General features: G+C 40.2%; 1 protein-coding gene across 1 annotated transcript in view; it reads right to left on the bottom strand.

The window, feature by feature from the left end:
* The window catches only part of LVRN (laeverin), an 83,155-nt gene extending 61,251 nt beyond the window's left edge, over positions 1-21,904 (bottom strand). Inside the window, exon 1 of the mRNA XM_030869841.2 lies at positions 21,210-21,904. Coding sequence (XP_030725701.1) covers positions 21,210-21,904 — 695 coding nt within the window. The remainder of the gene's footprint in view (positions 1-21,209) is intronic.
* Positions 21,905-23,877: the final 1,973 nt, after the last annotated feature.

Raw genomic sequence — 23,877 nt, 5'->3', positions numbered from 1 at the left:
TGGTAGGGTTTAAATAACAGCTCAAGATGGAAGGGGAGGACTAGAAATAGGAGGCAGAGAGATGGAAAGACCACTACCCTCTATGTCACTGCAGGCTTCTATCCAGAAGTCAGCCCAAGCTCGGAGAAGTGAGGTTGGAGAGAGAAAAAGGGAGATTTAACAGCAACTTAAGTTCAAAGTTTTGAGTATCACCCAGGACCGGATTTCCTAAGTTTTTTGCATCTGGATAATGTTTGTAACTTAGTGACCATAGATCATCTATTACCTAAGAATTAGCAGGAGATTATGGGTTGCTAGAGTATACATGCAGGAGCAAGAGCTATTATCCCAGAGACTAAATTGTAAAAGGACAGTGGGAGAAAAATGATTGCATTTTTACTGAATTATGAGGTGTGGTATTTCAATATGCTAGTTACACTTGTTTTCAAAAGATACAGGATCTAAACCTCTGATGAGCAAACCATCTCCCAGAGAAAACTGCTCAGCCACATAAAATGTGTGGGTTCAACAGCTCTATAAGGTAATGAACTGACCTCTTTTCTCTGTGACACCAGCGATATCATGTGCTTGGCACTTGAGTTCACTGACCTTGTTTTGAGACTTCTAAATTCTTTCCTAATATTACTCAAATTTCTCTCTTGTGTGTCATACCCTGAGGACTGTGCCAGATTTCCTGCATAAACAGCAACTGGAAGGGAGTCTTTTTAAATTCACTGCTCACTCTTTGGACACCTGCACAAAATGATTGACCTTGATCATGCTCTTTCCACCTTAATTTGTCCCAAATAAAGATCTTAATTTTCTTCAGGCATTTGACACTAACAAGCCGCTCCCACCTCTTGATTTTTCTATTTTCATTTCTCTAAATACTACCGTATTTTTTCTTATCTTTTAAAAAGGAAATGGGGTGATCAGAGATGCAAGTATTCCTAAAGGACACTGCACAAGAATAGGATTCATACATTCACTCTCTCTTTTTTTTCTTAAATTTCGGTTGGTTTTTATTTTATTTTAATTTAATTTTGTTTTTACACAGCAGGTTCTTATTACTTATCTGTTTTATACATGTTAGTGTATATACGTCAATCCCAATCTCTCAATTCATCCCACCACCACCACCAACGACCCCCCACTTTCCCCCCTTGGTGTCCATACATTTGTTCTCTACATCTGTGTCTCTATTTCTGCCTTGCAAACTGGTTCATCTTTCTAGATTCCACATATATGCGTTAATATGTGATATTTGTTTTTCTCTTTCTGACTTACTTCACTCTGTATGACAGTCTCTAGGTCCATCCACTTCTCTGCAAATGACCCAATTTTGCTCCTTTTTATGGCTGAGTAATATTCCATTGTATATATGTACCACATCTTCTTTATCCATTCATCTGTCGATGGGCATTTAGGTTGCTTCCATGACCTGGCTATTGTAAATTGTGCTGCAATGAACATTGGGGTGCATGTGTCTTTTTGAATTGGTTTTCTCTGGGTATATGCCCAATAGTGGGATTGCTGGATCATATGGTAATTCTATTTTTACCTTTTTAAGGAATGTCCATACTGTTCTCCATAGTGGCTGTATCAATTTACATTCCCACCCACAGTGAAAGAGGGTTTCCTTTTCTCCATACCCTCTCCAGCATTTGTTGTTTGTAAATATTCTGATGATGCCCATTCTAATTGGTGTGAGGTGATACCTCATTGTAGTTTTCATTTGCATTTCTCTAATAATTAGTGATGTTGAACAGCTTTTCATGTGCCTCTTGGCCATCTGTATGTCTTCTTTGAAGAAATGTTTATTTAGGTCTTCTGCCCATTTTTGGATTGGGTTGTTTGTTTTTTTTGATATTGAGCTGCATGAGGTGCTTGTACATTTTGGAGACTAATCCTTTGTCAGTTGCTTCGTTTGCAAATATTCTCTCCCATTCTGAGGGTTATCTTTTCATCTTGTTTATGGTTTCCTTTGCTCTGCAAAATCTTGTAAGTTTTATTAGGTCCCATTTGTTTATTTTCATTTTTATTTCCATCACTCTAGGAGGTGGGTCAAAAAAGATCTTGCTGTGATTTATGTCAAAGACTGTTCTGCCTATGTTGTACTCTAAGAGTTTTATAGTGTCCGGGCTTATATTTAGGTCTTTAATCCATTTTGAGTTTATTTTTGTGTATGGTGTTAGGAAGTGTTCAAATTTCATTCTTTTACATGTAGCTGTCCAGTTTTCCCAGCACCACTTATTGAAGAGACTGTCTTTTCTCCATTGTATATCCTTGCCTTCTTTGTCATAGACTAGTTGACCATAGATGTGTGGGTTTATCTCTGGGCTTTCTATCCTATTCCATTGATTTATATTTCTGTTTTGGTGCCAGTACCATATTGTTTTGATGACTGTAGCTTTGTAGTATAGTCTGAAGTCAGGGAGTCTGATTTCTCCAGCTCCATTTTTTTTCCCTCTCAAGATTTCTTTTGCTATTCGGGGCCTTTTGTGTCTCCATACAAATTTTAAGATTTTTTGTTCTAGTTCTGCAAAAAATGCCATTGGTAATTTGATAGGGATTGCGTTGAATCTGTAGATTGCTTTGGGTAGTATAGTCATTTTCACAATATTGAGTCTTCCAATTCAAGAACATGGTATACTCTCTATCTGTTTGTATCATCATTGATTTCTTTCATCAGTGTCTTATAGTTTTCTGAGTACAGGTCCTTTACCTCCTTAGGTAGGTTTATTCCTACATATTTTACTCTTTTTGTTGCAATGGTGAATGGGATTGTTTCCTTAATTTCTCTTTCGGATCCTTCACTGTTAGTGTATAGGAATGCAAGAGATTTCTGTGCATTAATTCTGTATCCTGCAACTTTACCAAATTCATTGATAAGTTCTAGTAGTTTTCTGGCGGCTACTTTAGGATTCTCTCTATATAGTATCATGTCATCAGCAAACAGTGCCAGTTTTACTTCTTCTTTTCCAATTTGGATTCCTTTTATTTCTTTCTCTTCTCTGATTGCTGTGGCTAGGACTTCCATAACTATGTGGAATAAGAGTGGCTAGAGTGGATATCCTTGTCTTGTTCCTGATCTGAGAGGAAATGCTTTCAGTTTTTCACCATTGAGAATGATGTTTGCAGTGGGTTTGTCATATATGGCTTTTATTATGTTGAGGTAGGTTCCCTCTATGCACACTTTCTGAAGAGTTTTTACCATAAATGGGTGTTGAATTTTTTCAAAAGCTTTTTCTGCATCTGTTGAGATGATCATATGGTTTTTATTCTTCAATTTGTTAATATGGTATATTACATCAACTGATTTGTGTATATTGAAGAATCCTTGCATCCCTAGGATAAATCCCACTTGATCATGGTGTATGATCCTTTTAATGTGTTGTTGGATTTTGTTTGCTAGTATTTTATTGAGGATTTTTGCATCTATATTCATCAGTGATATTGGTCTGTAGTTTTCTTTTTTTGTAGTATTTTTTTCTGGTTTTGGTATCAGGGTGATGGTGGCCTCATAGAATGAGTTTGGGAGTGTTCCTTCCTCTGCAATTTTCTGGAAGAGTTTGAGAAGGATGGGTGTTAGCTCTTCTCCAAATGTTTCATAGAATTCACCTGTGAAGCCATCTGGTCCTGGGCTTTTGTTTGTTGGAAGATTTTTAATCACAGTTTCAATTTCATTACTTGTGATTGGTCTGTTCATATTTTCTATTTCTTCCTGGTTCAGTCTTGGAAGGTTATACCTTTCTAAGAATTTGTCCATTTCTTCCAGGTTGTCCATTTTATTGGCATAGAGTTTTTTGTAGTAGTCTCTTTGGGTGCTTTGTATTTCTGCGGTGTCCGTTGTAACTTTTCCTTTTTCATTTCTAATTCTATTGATTTGAGTCCTCTCCCTCTTTTTCTTGATGAGTCTGGCTAATGGTTTATCAATTTTGTTTATCTTCTCAAAGAACAAGCATTTAGTTTTATTGATCTTTGCTATTGTTTTGTTTCTATTTCATTTATTTCTGCTCTGATCTTTATTATTTCTTTCCTTCTACTAACTTTGGGTTTTGTTTGTTCCTCTTTCTCTAGTTCGTTTAGGTGTAAAGTTAGATTTTTTTATTTGAGATTTTTCTTGTTTCTTGAGGTAGGATTGTATTGCTATAAACTTCCCTCTTAGAACTGCTTTTGCTGCATCCCATAGGTTTTGGGTCATCGTGTTTTCATTATCATTTGTCTCTAGGTATTTTTTGATTTCCTCTTTGATTTCTTCAATGATCTCTCGGTTATTTAGTAACATATTGTTTAGCCTCCACATGTTTGTGTTTTTTACATTTTTTTCCCTGTAATTGATTTCTAATCTCATAGCGTTGTGGTCTGAAAAGATGCTTGATAAGATTTCAATTTTCTTAAATTTAACAAGGCTTGATTTGTGACCCAAGATATGATCTATCCTGGAGAATGTTCTGTGTGCACTTGAGAAGAAAGTGCAATCTGCTGTTTTCGGATGGAATATCCTACAAATGTCAATTAAATCCATCTGTCTATTGTGTTATTTAAAGCTCGTGTTTCCTTATTTATTTTCTGTCTGGATGCTCTGTCCATTGGCGTAAGTGAGGTGTTAAAATTCCCCGCTATTATTGTGTTACTGTCAATTTCCTCTTTTACAGCTGTTAGCATTTGCCTTATGTATTAAGGTGCTCCTATGTTGGGTGCATATATATTTATAATTGTTATATCTTCTTCTTGGATTGATCCCTTGATCATTATGTAGTGTCCTTCTTTGTCTCTTGTAATAGTCTTTACTTTAAAGTCTATTTTATCTGATATGAGAATTGCTACTCCAGCTTTCTTTTGATTTCTATTTGCATGGACTATATTTTTCCATCCCCTCACTTTCAGTCTGTATGTGTCCCTAGGTCTGAAGTGGCTCTTTTGTAGACAGCATATATGTGGGTCTTGTTTTTGTGTCCATTCAGCCAGTCTACGTCTTTTGGTTGGAGCATTTAATCCATTCACATTTAAGGTAATTATTGATATGTATGTTCCTATTACCATTTTCTTAATTGTTTTGGGTTTGTTTCTCTAGGTCCTTTTCTTCTCTTGTGTTTCCCACTTAGAGAAGTTCCTTTAGCATTTGTTGTACAGCTGGTTTGCTGGTGCTGAATTCTCTTAGCTTTTGCTTGTCTGTAAAGCTTTTGATTTCTCCATCAAGTCTGAATGAGATCCTTGGTAGGTAGAGTAATCTTGATTGAAGGTTCTTCCTTGTCATCACTTTAAATGTACCATGCCAGTCCCATCTGGCTTGTAAAGTTTTTGCTGATAAATCAGCTGTTAACCTTATGGGAGTTCCCTTGTATGTTATTTGTCATTATTTTTCCCTTTTGCTTTTAATAATTTTTCTTTGTCTTTAATTTTTGTCAATTTGATTACTATGTGTCTCAGTGTGTTTCTCCTTGGGTTTATCCTGCCTGGGACTCTCTGCCTTTCCTAGACTTGGGTGGCTGTTTCCTTTCCCATGTTAGGGAAGTTTTCAACTATAATCTCTTCAAATATTTTCTTGCGTCTTTTCTCTCTCTCTTCTCCTTCTGGGACCCCTATAATGTGAATGTTGTTATGTTTAATATTGTCCCAGAGGTCTCTTAGGCTGTCTTCATTTCTTTTCATTCTTTTTTCATTATTCTGTTCCACAGCAGTGAATTCCACCATTCTGTCTTCCAGGTCACTTATCTGTTCTTCTGCCTCAGTTATTCTGCTTTTGATTCCTTCTAGTGCATTTTTCATTTCAGTTATTGTATTGTTCATCTCTGTTTGTTTGTTCTTTAATTCTTCTAGGTCTTTGTTAAACATTTCTTGCAACTTCTAGATCTTTGCCTCTATTCTTTTTCCAAGGTCCTGGATCATCTTCACTATCATTACTCTGAATTCTTTTTCTGGAAGGTTGCTTATCTCCACTTCATTTAATTGTTTTTCTGGGGTCTTATCTTTTTTTTTTTTTTTGCAGTACGCGGGCCTCTCACTGTTGTGTCCTCTCCCATTGTGGAGCACAGTCTCCAGACGCACAGGCTCAGCGGCCATGGCTCACGGGTCTAGCTGCTCCGTGGCATGTGGGATCCTCCCATACCGGGGCATGAACCCGTGTCCCCTGCATTGGCAGGTGGACTCTCAACCATTGCACCACCAGGGAAGCCCCTGTGGTCTTATCTTGTTTCTTCATCTGGTACATAGCCCTCTGCCTTTTCATTTTGTCTATCTTTCTGTGAATGTGGTTTTCGTTCCACATTCTGCAGGATTGTAGTTCTTCTTGTTTCTGTTGTCTGCTCTCTCATACATTCTCTCTTTCATTGAATTTCAAAATTGGAAGAGACCTTGGAGAGTTCCACCATCTTAGTTTACAGATGGGGAAGCTGACACCCAGGAAATTTATGCAACTGATTTGATAACTAGTAAGTGGTAGGGATGGTACCAGAACCAGGGCTCCAGCTCCCAAGCCCAGGGTCTTTTCCATGCACTGCCTGCTTGAAGTATATAATGTCACAAATACTAAAATTAGAGTAAGATATCATGAAGATGACTGAGGATTAACTTCATAATTAATAGCATTACCGAGAGATGATAAGACTTCTATTTCCAGCATAAGGAAGCAGCAAAGGCTAGAATTAGCCTTCTGCTGAAAACAACTAAAAAACCTGATGAAATATATGAAACAACTGATTTCAGACATTGGATAACAGGACGCACAGGAATGTGATTCCCAAGAGAAGAGAAACAAAGAAGTTGAACTCTACAATCACCTTGTCTTTCTATCTGGAAGTGATTTCTAAACTGCAGCACAGGGAAGGAGAACTGAAACAGAGTTCAGTTGTCCCACTAAGTTGAGGAGGCAGAGATGGATGCTCACGGAGACCTAGATAGCTAGAATTTGCAGGGTAGACTATAAAGGAGGAGTAGGTATGCAGAGAAAGACACCCAGAAATCTGCATAGAATCCCCCTCGAGTCTTTGGTCAAATAGTAATCTGCACTTCAGAAGGTCAAGCAAAGAAAATCTGTCAGGGAAAGAACAGCTACCAGGGAGGGGAAAGCTGAACAATTCCCAGAGTTCACATAGTGCTAGGAGTTGTTCAAGCTCCCACAAACCAGAGTATAGACATCTCCAGAATATTTGGATTTTTCAACAGAGACCAGAAGGGTAATGCCTGCGTAGTGAACTAAAGTAGCCCTAGAGTAAAGGCGACTTTAGATCCACTCTAAAAGTGCTTAAACACAAGACTCAAGAGATCAAACAAGGATCAAAAGGATCACCAAAGGATCACATAAATTTATGTGCCTATTCAAAAAAAGGCCATCATTCGTTAAAGCAATATAACAAAATGCAGCATTCAGCAACATAAAATTTAAAATATCAGGGGTTCAATTAAAAAAATGAGAAAATGCACAAATATTTGGAAACAAAATAGAACAGTTCTAAGTAACCCATGAGTCAAAGAAGAAATCAAAAGGGAAATTAGAAAGTATTTTCAACGGAATGAAAATGAAAAAGCAACATAACATCATCTGTGGCATGTCACTAAAGCAGTAGTTAGTGGAAAATTTATAGCATTAAATGCCTATATTGGAGGAGAAAGAAGATCTTAAATCAATGACCTTGCACCCACCTTAAGAAAACAGAATAAGAAAAGGAAATGAAGCCCAAAGCAAAAAAAGGAAATAATAAAGATTAATGCATGAAGTATTGAAATAAAAAACAGAAAAATAGAGGAAATGTATGAAATAAAAAACTGGTTCTACAAGAAGATTAAAAAAGTAGATAAATCTCTAGACAGACAGGTCAAAGTTATCGACTATCAGAAGTGGAAGAGACTTTACAGAGCTCCACTCTCTTAATTTACAGATGTAAAAGCTGAAGCCCTGGGAGTTTATGCAACTGGTTAGACAACTAGTAAGGGACAGGAGTGGTAACAGAACCAGGGCTCCAGCTCCCCAAAGAGAGAAGACACAAATGACCAATATCAGGAAAGAAACAGGTGACATCACTACAGATTCTACAGATATTAAAATAACAAGAGGAAAGGAATATTTTGAACAACTTTATACTTATAAATTTGGCAACTTTGATTAGATGGACAAATTCCTTGAAAGACTTAAACTACCAAAGCTCACTCATAAAGAGATAGATAACCTGAATAGTTCTATATCTATTAAGGAAGCTTATTTTGTAGTTAAAAACCATCTCACAAAGAAGCTCCAAGCCCAGGTGGCTTCATTGGTGAAACTCAACCAAGCATTTAAGGAAGAAATAATACTAATTCTACATAAATATTTCCAGAAAATTAAAGAAGGAATACCTCCAAATTTATTATTTGAAGCCAGTGTTACTCTGATACTAAAACCAGACAAAGACATTGCAAGATAAAAAGCAAAACAAAACAAAAAGCCACAAGTCTATATGTCTCATGAACATAGATGCAAAAATTATAAACAAAACTTTAGTGAGTTGAATGCAACAAAATATAAAAGGATAATACATCAAGACCAAGTGGAATTTATCATGGCAATGCAAACTTAGTTTAATATTAGAAAGTCAATCAGTATAATTTGCCATAGTAACAAATTAAAAAAGAAAAATCATATGATTATCACAGAAGAGCAAATCTCATACAGAGGAACAAAAATTAAAATCCCTAGACTTCTCTTCAGAAATTATTCAAGCCATAAGTCAATGAAATAACATCCTTAAACTGCTGAAATTAAAAACAAAACCCCACCAATCTAGAATTCTATACTGAGCAAAAATATCTTTCAAAAATGAAGGAAAAATAAAAATTTTCAGACAGACAAAAACTGAGAATTTATCACCAGTAGACCTGAACTTGAAGAAATGTTAAAGTCTTTCAGGTGAAAGAAAATAATATAACATGGAAACTTAGATGTACACAAAGGAATGAAGCGCCCTGGAGATGGTATATATGTAAGTAAATAAAAATTTTTTCTCTTGTAAAAATTTATCTTAAAGTAATTAATTGTTTAAAGGAAGAACAATAACAGTATATGGTAGGGTTAATAACCTATGTAAAAGTAAGATGTGTAGCAGCTGTAGCACAAAGGATAGGAGGGGGAAAACAGAAACATGTTCTTCTAAGATTTATATATTATATGTAAAGTGGGTATAGTTCCATTTGAATGTAGTCTGTGATAAGTTGGGACACATATTGTAAACATTAGAGCAATCCTCCTGCTCTCCTTCTCACCTCACCACACACAAAAAGACATAGCTAATTAGCCAAGTTAATATTAAATGGAATATTAAAAACTACTCAATCCAAAAGAAGAGAAAAATAAAATAAAAAACAGTTTAGACAATAGAGAGCAAATAGCAAGATGGTAGATTTGAATCCAATCAACTCAATAACTACATCAAATGTAAATAGTCTAAACACCCCAACTAAAGGGCAGAGATTGTCAGACTGTAAGACCTAACACTATGTTTCAATAAGAAATTCACTTTTATTATCAAGACACATATAGATTAAAAGTAAAAGTTAAGAAAAGATACATCATGTAAATAGTAATCATAAGAAAGCTGGAACAGGAATATGGAGAGAAGGTCACTGGTACAGAGCATGGCCTGTGTAGGGCACATTCTCTCAAAAGTGCTATGAGAAGGTTAAGCAAGGGTTGCCATTTCTAATGTAGATTTGACCTTCAGACTTTTCAAACAAAGGGAAGACGTTTTCTTCACAGTGAACTTAAAAGATCTCATTTGTTAAAAACAAGACAACAGGCCCAAAATGGAGTCATTGGTACTATGCCCCACATCACCAAACTGAGACTTGATACTTAATTACAGTTTCCCCTTCTCCCAGGAATGGAATCTTAAACAACTCAACCTGGAATTACCTAGTCAGCACTAGTGAGGTTATATGTCTGATAGACCACAGTCACCCCTAAAGAAAGGTGACCTTGCCCTGAACAATCAGTCTTTGCTAGTATGACTTCCTTGTCCTGCCCCCTTCTGCCTATAAAAGTCTTTCATTTTGTACAGCTCCTGGGAGCACCTTTCTATTTGCTAGATGGGATGCTGCCTGATTTATGCATCACTGAATACATGTACTCAGTTGAATTTTGTTTTTTTAACACAGTCTAAACCCTCTCAATCGACTTATGCCAATAAGAAAAAGAGGTGCCTCTAGTACTGTCATTTTTTTTTTAACAACTTTACTGGAGTATAATTGATTTACAATGGTGTGTTACTTTCTGCTATATAACAAAATGAATCAGCTATATGTATACATATATCCCCATATCCCCTCCCTCTTGCATCTCCCTTCCACCCTCCCTCTCCCACCCTTCTAGGTGGTCACAAAGCACAGATGATCACGCTGTGCTATGCTGCTGCTTCCCACTAGCTATCTATTTTACATTTCGTAGTGTATATATGTTAATGCTACTCTCTCACTTCGTCCAAGCTTACCCTTCCCCCCTCCCCAGGTCCTCAAGTCCATTCTCTACATCTGCGTCTTTATTCCTGTCCTGCCCCTATGCTCATCAGAACGATTTTACTTTTTAAGATTCCATATATACTTGTTAGCATACGGTGTTTGTTTTTCTCTTTCTGACTTATTTCACTCTGTATGACAGACTCTAGGTCCATCCACCTCACTACAAATAACTCAGTTTTGTTTCTTCTTATGGCTGAGTAATATTCCATTGTATATATGTGCCACATATTCTTTATCCATTCATCTGTCGATGGACACTTAGGTTGCTTCCATGTCCTGGCTATTGTAAATAGTGCTGCAATGAACATTGTGGTACATGTCTCTTTTTGAACTACGGTTTTCTCAGGGGATATGTAGTGGGATTGCTGAGTCATATGGTAGTTCTATTTGCAGTTTTTTAAGGAACCTCCATACTGTTCTCCATAGTGGCTGTATCAATTTATATTCCCACCAACAGTGCAAGAGGGTTCCCTTTTCTCCACACCCTCTCGAGCATTTATTGTTTGTAGATTTTTTGATGATGGACATTCTGACTGGTGCGAGGTGATACCTCATTGTAGTTTTGATTTCCATTTCTCTAATGATTAGTGATGTTGAGCATTCTTTCATGTGTTTGTTGGCAATCTGTGTATCTTCTTTGGAGAAATGTCTATTTATGTCTTCTGCCCATTTTTGGATTGGGTTGTTTGTTTTTTTGATATTGAGCTGCATGAGCAGCTTGTATATTTTGGAGATTAATCCTTTGTCAGTTACTTTGTTTGCAAATGTTTTCTCACATTCTGAGGGCCGTCTTTTCATCTTGCTTGTGGTTTCCTTTGCTGTGCAAAAGCTTTGAAGTTTCATTAGGTCCCATTTGTTTATTTTTGTTTTTATTTCCATTTCTCTAGGAGGTGGGTCAATAAGGATCTTGCTGTGATTTATGTCACAGAGTGTTCTGCCTATGTTTTCCTGTAAGAGTTTTATAGTGTCTGGCCTTACATTTAGGTCTTTAATCCATTTTGAGTTTATTTTTGTGTGTGGTTTTAGGAAGTGTTCTAATTTCATTGTTTTACATGTAGCTGTCTAGTTTTCCCAGCACCACTTATTGAAGAGGCTGTCTTTTCTCCATTGTATATTCTTGCCTCCTTTATCAAAGATAAGGTGACCATATGTGCATGGGTTTATCTCTGGGCTTTCTATCCTGTTTCATTGATCTATATTTCTGTTTTTGTGCCAGTACCATACCATCTTGATGACTGTAGCTTTGTAGTATAGTCTGAAGTCAGGGAGCCTGATTACTCCAGCTCCGTTTTTTGTTCTCAAGATTGCTTTGGCTATTTGGGGTCTGTTGTGTTTCCATACAAATTGTGAAATTTTTTGTTCCAGTTCTGTGAAAAATGCCATTGCTAGTTTGATAGGGATTGCTTTGGATCTGTAGATTGCTTTAGGTAGTATAGCCATTTTCACAATCTTGATTCTTCCAATCCAAGAACACGGTATATCTCTCCATCTGTTTGTATCATCTTCAATTTCTTTCATCAGTGTCTTATAGTTTTCTACATACAGGTCTTTTGTCTCCTTAGGTAGGTTTATTCCTAGGTATTTTATTCTTTTTGTTGCAATGGTAAATGGGAGTGTTTCCTTAATTTCTCTTTCAGATTTTTCGTCGTTAGTGTATAGGAATGCAAGAGATTTCTGTGCGTTAATTTTGTATCCTGCTACTTTATCAAATTTATTGATTAGCTCTTGTAGTTTTCTGGCAGCATCTTTAGGATTCTCTATGTATAGTATCATGTCATCTGCAAACAGTGATATTACTGTCATGTTTTTAAGTTGTTTTTATGGAGTTAGATCCCATACTTCTCACATCCATCTTATACCGTACATATATCTTGCACACAGTAAATGAAGAGGTACATATTTAAAAATTCTCATAGCTAGTAACGGTATAATATCACCCTAATGAAAGAGACCCCAAAGGTGTGTATTTATTAATTGGGGTTAGTGATTATGAACAACGGTCTCAGGGAAGGCCAAGTTCATCTTGCAAGATGTACTAGTGGAACATGGTCCCCTAATATTCTCAGTAGTGCTGTAACCAATTTTACTCTCAGGAAGATATTTCAGAAAAGGTCTCCTTACATCTTTAAAATGGCCAAAGACAACCTATTAGCCATTCTGTACAGTCTAGGGCCATCTGAGCGACTTGTACTTATCAGGAAAGGAAAGAACACAAGATGTTTTTTATTTCACTTTTCCTAGTACCTCTTTTATCAGGTGACTAATCAGACCTTGATGAACTGAGAAACTGGCCTTTAGCATAAGTATTCTCTGCAATGGTTTCCAAAGGTCAGAAGTAACTGATACAAAATATAGTTTTGGAGTACACTGGTTTATGGAGTCCTTGGTAATAATTGTTTGGAAAGCTTGGATGAATTGGAATGTTATAAGCTCTAGTCATTAGTGTTGGAGGAAACATTTATTTTACATGCAGAGAATTAATTGTCAAAATTTACTTACCAGAACTCAGATGTGTAAAGCAATCTGTCCTATAACTTCATACTCTGGAACCCATATTCTCACTGATGGTAGAGGAAAAGAACGCAAGCTTGCCAATTACAGGTTACTCATCGTTACTGATTTTAAAGCAGTCTTGTTTGGGGGGATAGTCATTTAAAATCCAAATTCCCTTTCAGGTCTCTTTTATTTCATAAGGGCATGAGAACTAAGAAGCTTTCTCCTACACCCAGATGCCAGACTGGGGAAGGGCAGAGAAGGAGGAGACCTCTTGACAGGAGAGGATATCTTGGATTTGCCATATTGATGTGACTGCATTCTCTTGACTGGTATGACTTGTAAACCATTCCTTCACAACAGTCAAGGCTCAGCAGTTGCCACTGATAACATGGCACTCATCTGGGCTCTTGCTCACATGGCCAGTCCTCTGAGTCTGGCTGCAACTCCCTCTGGACCACACCTTGCACAACCACTCCACAGCATTCACTGCAACACATTTACTTTGATCCCTGGCATGGTGGCCCCTCTTTAGCTCCCTAGTCAATGTTCTTATCCCATGTGCAAAATTCTAGATCCTCTTTGACCTCAAATAGATCACAAGGAAAACATACACAATCCAGGGCCCATTGGCCTAAGCCATTTCTACTCTATGAATTAGAAGCCACCCTGGTTGCAGACCATGCTAACCATAAAGGGAAGAACAAGGATCTTGCTCTGAGAGCTTCTTCAGGCACTCTTTTGGTAATTTTGTTGTATCCTCCATTTTCCATTATGTTCTATCCAGTAACAGGTAATGTCAGTGTTTGACAAGATCCAACACCTATTTGTGATTAAAAAGAAAAAAAAAAGCAACTCAGAAATACTGTGAATAGAGGGAAACTTCCTCAACTTGATAAGGAACATATACAAAAAAACCTCCACCTAAAATCATACTGAACAGTGAAAGGCTAAAAACTTTCTCCCTAACATTAGGGAAAAAGAATGTCCACACTTACCACTCTTGGTCAACATAGTGCTGGAAATTTCAGCCAGCAAAGTAAGGTAAGAAAAGAAATGGCAAATGGATTGGAATAGTAGAAATAAAACTGTCTCTGTATGCAGATAACATGATGATCTACATAGAAAATCCCAAGGAATCTATAAAAACAAAACAAAAACTCCTAGATCTTGCAAGTGAGATCACCAAGTCCTAGGACACAAGATAAGCACACAAAACTCACTATTTCTTTGTAGTAGAAACAGATACATAAAAACTAAAATTAAAAATACAATACCATTTACAATTGCTCAAATAAAATTAAATACTTAGGCATAAATCTAATAAAACAGGTATAGGATTTGTATGTTAAAAATGCTAAAATGCTGGTGAAATAGATCAAAGATTTAAATAAATGAACAGATATTCTGTGTTCATGGCCTGGAAAATTCAACATAGTAAAGAAAGGCAAAAAAAGAGTGGAAGACAAAAATGGGAAAAAGAGCAAGGGCAAAAAAATAGAAAAGAGTAACAGATATGATATATATTAATCCATTATATCAATACCAATATCAGAAATGAAAGAGGGGACATCACCACAGATACCATGGACATTCAAAAGATAATAAGGAATACTATGAACTAATTTATGCCCACAAATTTGATACTTTAAATGAAAAGGACCAATCCTTGAAAGATACAATCTGCCAGAACTCACACAAGAAGGAACAATCTGAAAAAGCCTATATCTATTAAAGAAATTGAATCAATAATTAATAACCTTTCAAAACAGAAATCACCAGGCCCAGAGGGGTTCACTGGTAAATTCTACCAAACATTTAAGGAATACCAATTCTCTACAATCACGTTCACAGGATAGAAGCAAAGGGAATACTTCCTAACTCATTCTATGAGGCCAGCATTACCCTAACACCAAAACCAGAACAAAACATTATAAGAAAAGAAAACTACAGGCCAATAGCTCTCCTGAACAGAGACGCAAAAATCCTCAACAAAATATTAGCAAATCAAATCCAACAACGCATAAAAAGAATTACATATCCCGACCAAGTGGAATTTATCCCAGGTATGCAAGACTAGTTCAACATTCAAAAATCAATTAATGTTATCCATCACATCAACAGACTAGATAAGAAAAATCACATGGTCACCCATTAATAGATGCAAAGAAAGCATTTGCCAAGATCCAGCACCCATTTACAATTAAAATTCTCAGTAAAGTAAGAATAGAGGGGGACTGCCTAATCTTAATAAAGGCCATCTACAAGAAAATCTACAGCTAACATCATACTAAATGGTGAGAATTTGAAGCTTTCCACTAAGATCAGGGACAAGGCAAGGATGTCCCCTCTTGCCACTCCTTTTCAACATTGTACTGGAAGTCCTTCCAAATGCAGTAAGTCAAGAAAAGGAAATAAAAGATATATTCATTGGGAAGGAAGAAATAAAACACTCTTATTCACAGATAAGATGATCATCTGTGTTTTCTACAAAATCCAAAAGAATTGACAAAAACCTCCTGGAACTAATAAGCAATTATAGCAAATTTGCAGGATATAAGGTTAATATACAAAAGTCAATTTATTTCGTATATACCAACAGTGAACAAATGGGTTTGAAATTAAAAACATAATGCCATTTACATTAGTGTCCCTAAAAATGAAATACTTAGGTATAAATCTAACAAAATATGTACAAGATTTAGATAAGGAAAAATAGAAAACTCTGATGAATGAAATTTTAAAAAGAACTAAATAAATGGAGAGTTATTCCATATTCATGGATCTGAAGACTCAATATTATCAGCGTATCAGTTCTTCCCAACTTGATCCATTGATTCAGTGCAATCTCATTTAAAATCCTAGCAAGTTAAGTTTATGGATTTGGACAAAATGATTCTAAGGTTTATAGTGAGAGGCAAAAAAACCAGAATACCTAACACAGTATCAAAGGAGAAGAACAAAGCTGGAAGATTTACACTACCTGACTTCAAGACTTACTATAAAGCTAAAATAATCAAGACAGTGTGGTATTGGCAAAAGAATAGACAGATCAAGGGAATAAAATAGAGAGCCAAGAAATAGACCCATAAAAACATAGTCAACTAATCTTTGACAAAGAAGCAAAGGCAATACCATGGAGTAAAGAAAATCTCTTACTGGACACCCACATGCAAAAAAAACCTGAATCTAGACCCAGACCTTACACCCTTCATAAAAATTAACTCATAATGGATCATAGATCTAAATGTAAAATGTAAAATTATAAAACTCCTAGAAGATAACATAGGAGAAAACCTAAATGATCTTGGGTATGGTGATGTCTTTTAAGATAATACACCAAAGACATGATCAATAAAAGAAATAATTGATAAGCTGGATTTCACTAAAATTAAAAAATTCTGCTCTGTCAAAGACAATATAAAGAGAATAAGAGGACAAGCCATAGACTGGCAGAATATATTTGCAAAAGACACATCTGATAAAAGACTGTTATCCAAAATATACAAAGAACTCTTAAAATTCAACAATAAGAAAATAAACACGGACTTCCCTGGTGGTCCAGCGGTAAAGAATCCGCCTCACAATGCAGGGGACGTGGGTTCAATCCCTGGTCAGGGAACTAATATCCCACATGCCGAGGGGCAACTAAGCCTGCATGCCACAACTACTGAGCGTGCCTCAGCTAGAGCCTGTGTGCCACAAACTACAGAGCCCATGCACCCTGGAGCCTGTGCGCCACAACTAGAGAAGAGAAAACCCTCATGCCACAACTAGAGAGAAGCCCATGCACCTCAACAAAGAACCCGCACGCTGCAACTAAGACCTGATGCAGCCAAAAATAAATTAAATAAATACATAATAAATCTTAAAACAAAAGAAAACAAACAACTCCATTCTATGTATGTTAACTGAATCACTTTGCTGTACAGCAGAAATTAATAACATTGTAAATCAACTACACTTGAATAAAATAAAATTTAAAAAAAGAAGACAAACAACTCAATTAAAAAATGGACCAAAGACTTCAGCAGATACCTCACCAAAGAAATTATACAGAAAAGCATATGAGAGGATACTTCACATCATATGTCATCAGGGAAATGCAAATTAAAACAATGAGATACTTATTAGAATATAGGCCAAAATCCAGAACACTGACAACATCAAATGCTGACAAGAATATGGAGCAAAAGGAACCCTCATTCATTGCTGATGGGAATACAAAATGGTATATCCACTCTGGAAGACAGTTTGGCAGTATCTTACAAAACTAAACATAAGCTTACCATATGATCCAGCAATTATGTTTCTTGGTATTTACCTAAAGTAGTTGAAAATGGATGTCTACACAAAAACCTGTGCACAGAGTTTATAACAGCCTTTTTCATAATTGTCAAAACTTGGAAGCAGAAAAGATGTCCTTCTGTAGGTGACTAGATAAATAAACTGTGGTACATCCAGACAATAGAATATTATTCAGCACTAAAAAGAAATGAGCTATTGCAACATAAAAAGACATGGAGGAACCTTAAATGCATATTGCTAAGTGAAAGAAGCCACGCTGAAAAGGTGATATACTGTATGATTCCAACTATACGACATATGGAAAAGGCAAAACTATGCAGACGATAAAAAGATCAGTGGTTGCTGGGCAGAGTGGGTGGGTGGGAAGATGAATAGGCAGATAGCAAAGGATTTTTAGAGCAGTGAAAATACTCTGTATGGTATTATAATGATGGCTATAAGTCAGTATATATTTGTCCAAACAGATAGAACGTACACCACCAAAAGTAAACCCTAAGGTAAACTATGAATTTGGGGTGATTATGATGTGCCGATACAGATTCATCCTTAGTTAAAAAAAAGTGCCATTCTAGTGAGTGATATTGATAATGGGGGAGGCTATGCATGTGTGGAGGCAGGGGATATATGAGGAATCTCTCTACTTCCCCCTAAATTTTGTTGTAAACCTAAAACGCCTCCAAAAAACCCCAACAAAGTCTTTAAAAAAAGAATTCTTAGACATTACACCAAAGGTATGTTCTATAACAAATACCAATAAATTGGACTTCTTTAATATTAAAACTTTTGCTCTCTGAAAACCTGATTAAGAAGATTAAAAGACAAGTTACAGACAGGCAGAATGATATTTGTAAGCCACATATTTCACAATGGACTCAGATGTAGATTATATTAAAAAAAAAATCCCAGGACGCCACTGTAAAAAAACCATTCAGCGGGCTTCCCTGGTGGCAGAGTGGTTAAGAATCTGCCTGCCAATGCAGGGGACACCGGTTTGAGTCCTGGTCTGGGAAGATCCCACATGCCGCAGAGCAACTAAGCCCGTGCGCCACAACTACTGAGCCTGCGCTCTAGAGCCCGCAAGCCACAACTACTGAAGCCCACATGCCACAGCTACTGAAGCTTGCATGCCTAGAGCCCATACATGCTCTGCAAGAGAAGCCACCGCAACGAGAAGCCTGAGGCACCTCAACGAAGAGTAGTCCCCACTCGCCGCAACTAGAGAAAGACTGCTCACAGCAATGAAGACCCAATGCAGCCAAATAAATAAATATAAAATAAAAAAACAATTCAATTAGAAAATGGAAAAAAGACATGAAGAGACATTTCATTGAAGTGATATACATACAGATGGCAAATAAGCACGAAAAGATGTTTATCGCAGCAATTGTTAAAATATGTAAATTTCCAAACCCCACTCAAAACTCACTGCTCTGGAAAGTTTTTGCTTTTAAAATTTTTTAAATTGTGGAAAATATTGGGTTGGCCAAAGAGTTCCTTTGGATTTTTCCATAACATCTTATGGCAGAAATGTGAAGTCACCTGTCAGGTAGAGAAAGGCTGAGCACAGGTAGAAAGCATCCCCCGCAACTTCTGAAGCTAGCAAATCGTAACCTAAACCTTAGAAGTGTCAAATAGTGATGCTCTTTGTATTTTCTGGATTGACCTTCTTTCTCTCTTCCGTTAGAGTTGAGTAAAATTATTTAAAAACATTAGCCTGTCTGGACTGTGATTAGAGACCATCAAAGAACAGAAGTAAACATGTTCCAACCACTGCAGCTGGAATTACAGACACCCCAAGAAAAATGTGAAAACATTGGGCAATTTCTCTGCATATAGAAATCTTCTTAGAATCGTATCTACCAGGAATGTGGCAGCTTCCACGTTTAGATAACAGGATAATTTTACCCCAAGCTAATGATAGTAGCCATCACCGCACAGATTATATGCCAGTCACGGTGCCCCCCTTCCCACTTAATTCTCACAACATTCTAAAGGTTGACACTTATTACGTCTATTCCATGAATGAGGTAACAAACTCAGAGAGGTGAAGAGACTGGCTCAAGTGACACAGCTCAAACTCAAGCCTGCTGGGCTTCCAAAATCTGCCTCATCACAAGTCATCATTTTGTTCAGGTTCTTTGTGACCTTGGCTTCAAGCTCAGCTGCAGGTTTCTCTTCTTCCTGGTTTCAGAAGCAGAGACTCAGAAGAACAACTTCCAGGCGACAGCTCCTCTCAAGATGCCACAGTTCTGGGGCTCCACCTAGGTCTATGAACATCTGTAGGACTTTATTAAATTTTCTGCTTATTTGAATTTGAAAGCTCTCAATATATGGTTTCTAGTTACTACTAGAGTTGGCAGCACAATAGAAAAATGGAAAGGGACTTTCATTTCCCGTGTTTGCTAGGGCAGTTTGTCCAGGCCAAAGACCCATTAAGACAGGAAGAAGGAAGAGATGGTGAAGAGATGAAGATTTGCTAACTGACAGCAGAAAACACTGTCAGGTAGCTGTGCAAAAAAGCATCCTTTTCTCCCCCTCTGAAAAATCCTGCACCTTAACAATACACAGTTATTTCAAAAGGTTTCCACAGCCCATAAGTCCAGTAACACATTATACTCATGAGAAACTTTTCAAAACTGTTTCTCAGGTATTGATGCATTTTTGAGAGAAAAATCAAGCATACTGTCCTTAAAAACAAAAGTTACAGATTACGCTTCCACTTAGGCCAGCTTATTAAACTTATTTTAAACCCCTGAAGTTTTGAAAATAGTGCAGGAGAAGAGTTAGGGGGTAATTTAGTGGGTTTCTTTCCCTCAGAGAACATCTGAGAACATTTTCTCTAATAATAAAGGGCAAAGTACATGCAGTTGTGTAAACCGCAAAGGCTCCACCACTGCATGAGCGAAGCAGGAGCTCACCAGTTTGAAAAAAGAAAAAAAAAAAGACCATTTCCCTAGCGCTCGCCGGGGGTCAGTAATGTGGTCCCAGAGCGTGGAAAGAGGCAATTCTTGGGCTGGAAACATTCCGTGTGGGAGACACTATCGCAAACGAGTGTAAAGAGAACACATGTACACTATGTGAGCCTGCAGACTCAGAGCGGAGGTCCCTTGTCATCGCTTTTACTTTTTTTTTTTTTTGAATCCCGAAACTCTGGCACATAGCCGGTCAAAGAGCGGGGAGGGGAGGGGATGCCGCTGCTCACCCGCAAAACGACACGCGGGGCCCGGGCAGGGGGTGGGAGGGCAGGAATGAAAGGGGATTCTGAAGTTTTGGAGAACCTTAGCAAAAAGAAAAAACTATGGAAACTAACAGCCGCGACGTAGGTCTATTTGTTGCAAGAGCTGCACTTACGGAGCGCCCAGGCAAAAGAGAACACGAAAAGCGCAGAGAGGCGCTGGGGAGAAACCGCAGAGCGGCAACGGTGCTCTACCCCCGTGCTTATCCAACTCTAACGCGGGTGAATCACCCGAGGAGCTCCGGTAAACGCATATTCGGATCCCCTTGGTCGAGGGTGGGGCTTAAGAGTCTGCATTTCTAACAACCTCCCAGATGTTACGTTGGTACCGCGGACCAGCAACTCAAAGTTTTTGACCAAACTTTGAGTAGCGAGGGGTTTGCTCGTTGCCCTAAGTAAATTCTGGGTTAGAGGACAAAGGGGTTCTCTGAAGAGGAAAATAAACTTTTGGGGCAGCAGCGACCTTAAAAGGGGCAACGATAGAAACGAACTGGATGGGCAGGGATGGGGCTGAAACCTGGCCAAAGGAAGAGGGAAAGGGAGGAAGGAGGCGCTCACCCTCTGACTCTAAAAGAAAACGTCGCGAAGGATGGGGTGGGTTTCTTTGCGAAGGGCAGGAGACGCGCACCTAAGCACCTGAACCCGCAGTCTGCGCGCGGGGAATGCGGGGCGGGGGCCGAGGAGGCCAGGGCCGGCCTGCCCTTACCTGCGCTCACCCTGGTCCGTGTAGAGATTGAGGAAGAGTCCCTCCCTGGTGTCCTGGTACACCGGGCCGGAGAAGCTGAGCTGCAGCTCATAGCGGCTCCCGGGCTGCAGGGCTTCGCCGAGCTCTAGCACCATGTACTGCATGTCCAACGCGAACCACACCTCGTCCACCAGCACGCGGCCCACGGTGGCGTCTCCGGAGTCCGGGCACAGTGGTCCCCGCACCTCGGCGCTTTCACAGTCCAGGAAGAGGCTGTGAAGCAGCAGCCGCGCCGTGGCCGCGATGCAGCGCACGGTGATGTTCACGCGGCCAGTGAAGCGCAACGCCGGCGCCGAGAGCTCTTCTGGCCTCAGACGGGGCCACAGCTCCAGCTCATAGTGCAGCGGCACGAGCCAGGGCGGCAGGCGCAGCTCGTCCCAGGGTCCCGGCGGTCGCCAGTTGCGCGGGGTGGGCGCCACCTCCGTCTCCAGAGTGGGGCCGGGCTTCGGGGTCCGCGCCGGCTCCTGCCTGCCTGGCGGGGAGGACGCGGCGTGCGGGCCCCAGCGGTCGTGAAGCTCCGACGGCGGGACGCGCGCGCAGTGGCCGTACAGGGCGGCGAGTACGGCCAGCGCCAGCAGGAGCACGGCAGCCAGCCCGGCCAGCAGCAGGGCTACCACGCGGCTCACGTAGAAGCCGGAGCTGGAAGGGGGTCCCATGGCCGCAGCCCGGGGCTGGGGGTGAGGTGAGAGCCCGGCGGCGGCGGCGGCGGCGGCGGCGGCGGCTCAGACCCCCGGCCTGGGTGCTCAGTGATGGGACCCCCGCCCCTCCTCTCTTGTACCGTCCCTCCCTCCTCCTCGAGGAGCCTGGGAGACAGGAGAGAGCTGTTGGGACCTCGGCTTCCCCTCCCAGCTAATCAGATCCAGGTCCCTGCCTACCCACCCCCGCCCCCGCCAGGGCCTGGGGAAGAGGCGGACCTGGAGCAACTGAGCGCGCGCCCCTTTGGGTCTGAAGGGAAAGACCTCGCAGAGGAGCTTCCAGAGTAGGCGCAGGGAGGGGACGGTAGGACCAAACTCGAATTTGGGCACCTCCGACGGGGGTGGGTATTTGGATTCACGGAATCTGTTGGGCGTGACCCGGTGCGGTTTCGGGTGTTGTCGGAAAAGAGACAGGTACAGAGCACCCTCGACTCCTTGACTGTAGTGATGAGCTGCGGGCTGCACGCTTGCCGGCCACTACCTAGGGATTCGTGCGCTAGGGGCTGGGGTGAGGGCTTACGAACCGGGACTTTGGGGCACATGCTTTGAAATGAACCTGCTAGGGACAGCCGCGCTGTCTGAACTAACTTCCGGAGCCAAATTTTTGCCCTAAATTCGCCTCCTGCATAAGCTCGGGCCTCGCGCGGCCCAGGCAACAAGTGCGAGGCTGGAAACAGGGTCAGGGGTGTCCCGGAGCCTTTTCCGAGCTTGGGAAGTGGAGCTGGAAGACGGGACGACAAAAAACCGGAGAGCGTGGCGTCTGCGTCTCCAGGTGATGGAGAGTGGAGGGCCGCTTTACCTTGGGAAGGGGCACGGCGGGAAGCCGCCTCTTAGATCCGCAACTGCCGGGGATGGGGTTTCCAGTCCTGGGGCAGTATCTGGCTCTCCGCACCCCTGCCCGGGAAAAAAGGATGCCCTCCTTTGGAAACCTACTGGTTTCAAGCACAGAGAATAATACAGTCCGGTGGCCAGCCTTTTCCACTAGGAAACCGCTGTCTGGAACTCATCTCCCAGGCGGTGCCCTAGTCGGGCGAGGTCTTTGGCATCCTCGGCATCTGTTTGCTATTTATCGGATACTTCTGGGAGAGTTCCGCGTCCTGTGAGCCGAGTTCCCAGTCTGCAAGCATGCACTCGAGTGAATTGAGAATGGCTTTGCAAATACTCAGGAGGTGCTGGGGAAGAGGGAGGGGAGGTGATTAAAGATCCTGCTGCTGGTCGATGATTTATTTGAGGGTATCCCGTCTTTAGACTCCTTCAGTTTTTTTCAGAATGAAGAGAATTTTTCCGTCGCAGCCATAAAATGGTCTTCGCTTTTCTGCTTGGAACTGTTATCTCCATTCCAATGAGGAAACCCTTCCACCTGAGGTCAGAGACAGGGTAAACGAAAGTGATTCTCCTGGGAGATGTGATCTTCCCAGTTCCTCGAACTGAAATTAATCACATTAACAAAAAGACTTCTGGAACAAGACAGGGAGGAGAAAGGAGACTTAACACCAGGCTCATGCAGATGGTTGTGCTGTAATCTGTGGACCAGTCTCTTTTTTTTTTTTTTTTTTTTGCGGTACGCGGGCCTCTCACTGTTGTGGCCTCTCCCGTTGCGGAGCACAGGCTCCAGACGCACAGGCTCAGCGGCCATGGCTCATGGGCCCAGCCGCTCCGCGGCATGTGGGATCCTCCCGGACTGGGGCACGAACCCGTGTCCCCTGCATCGGCAGGTAGACTCTCAACCACTGCGCCACCAGGGAAGCCCTGGACCAGTCTCTTGATTACAGGTTTGGTTTGCTTTCTTCAGAAATGGAACAATCATATTTTAAAATAATTATGACCACATGCATCACTCTCAGAAGATTCTGGGTAGAGCTGAGGGAGGAGAAGCTCTTTTCGTTTCCCTCTACAGGACCTACCACCAGTCAGACTGTCAGAATTGTGAGCTA

This window comes from Globicephala melas, chromosome 3 (genome assembly GCF_963455315.2).
Source record: "Globicephala melas chromosome 3, mGloMel1.2, whole genome shotgun sequence".
NCBI lineage: Eukaryota > Metazoa > Chordata > Mammalia > Artiodactyla > Delphinidae > Globicephala > Globicephala melas.
The sequence above is the reverse complement of the archived record's forward strand: the minus strand, read 5'-3'. Positions and strand labels throughout refer to the sequence as shown.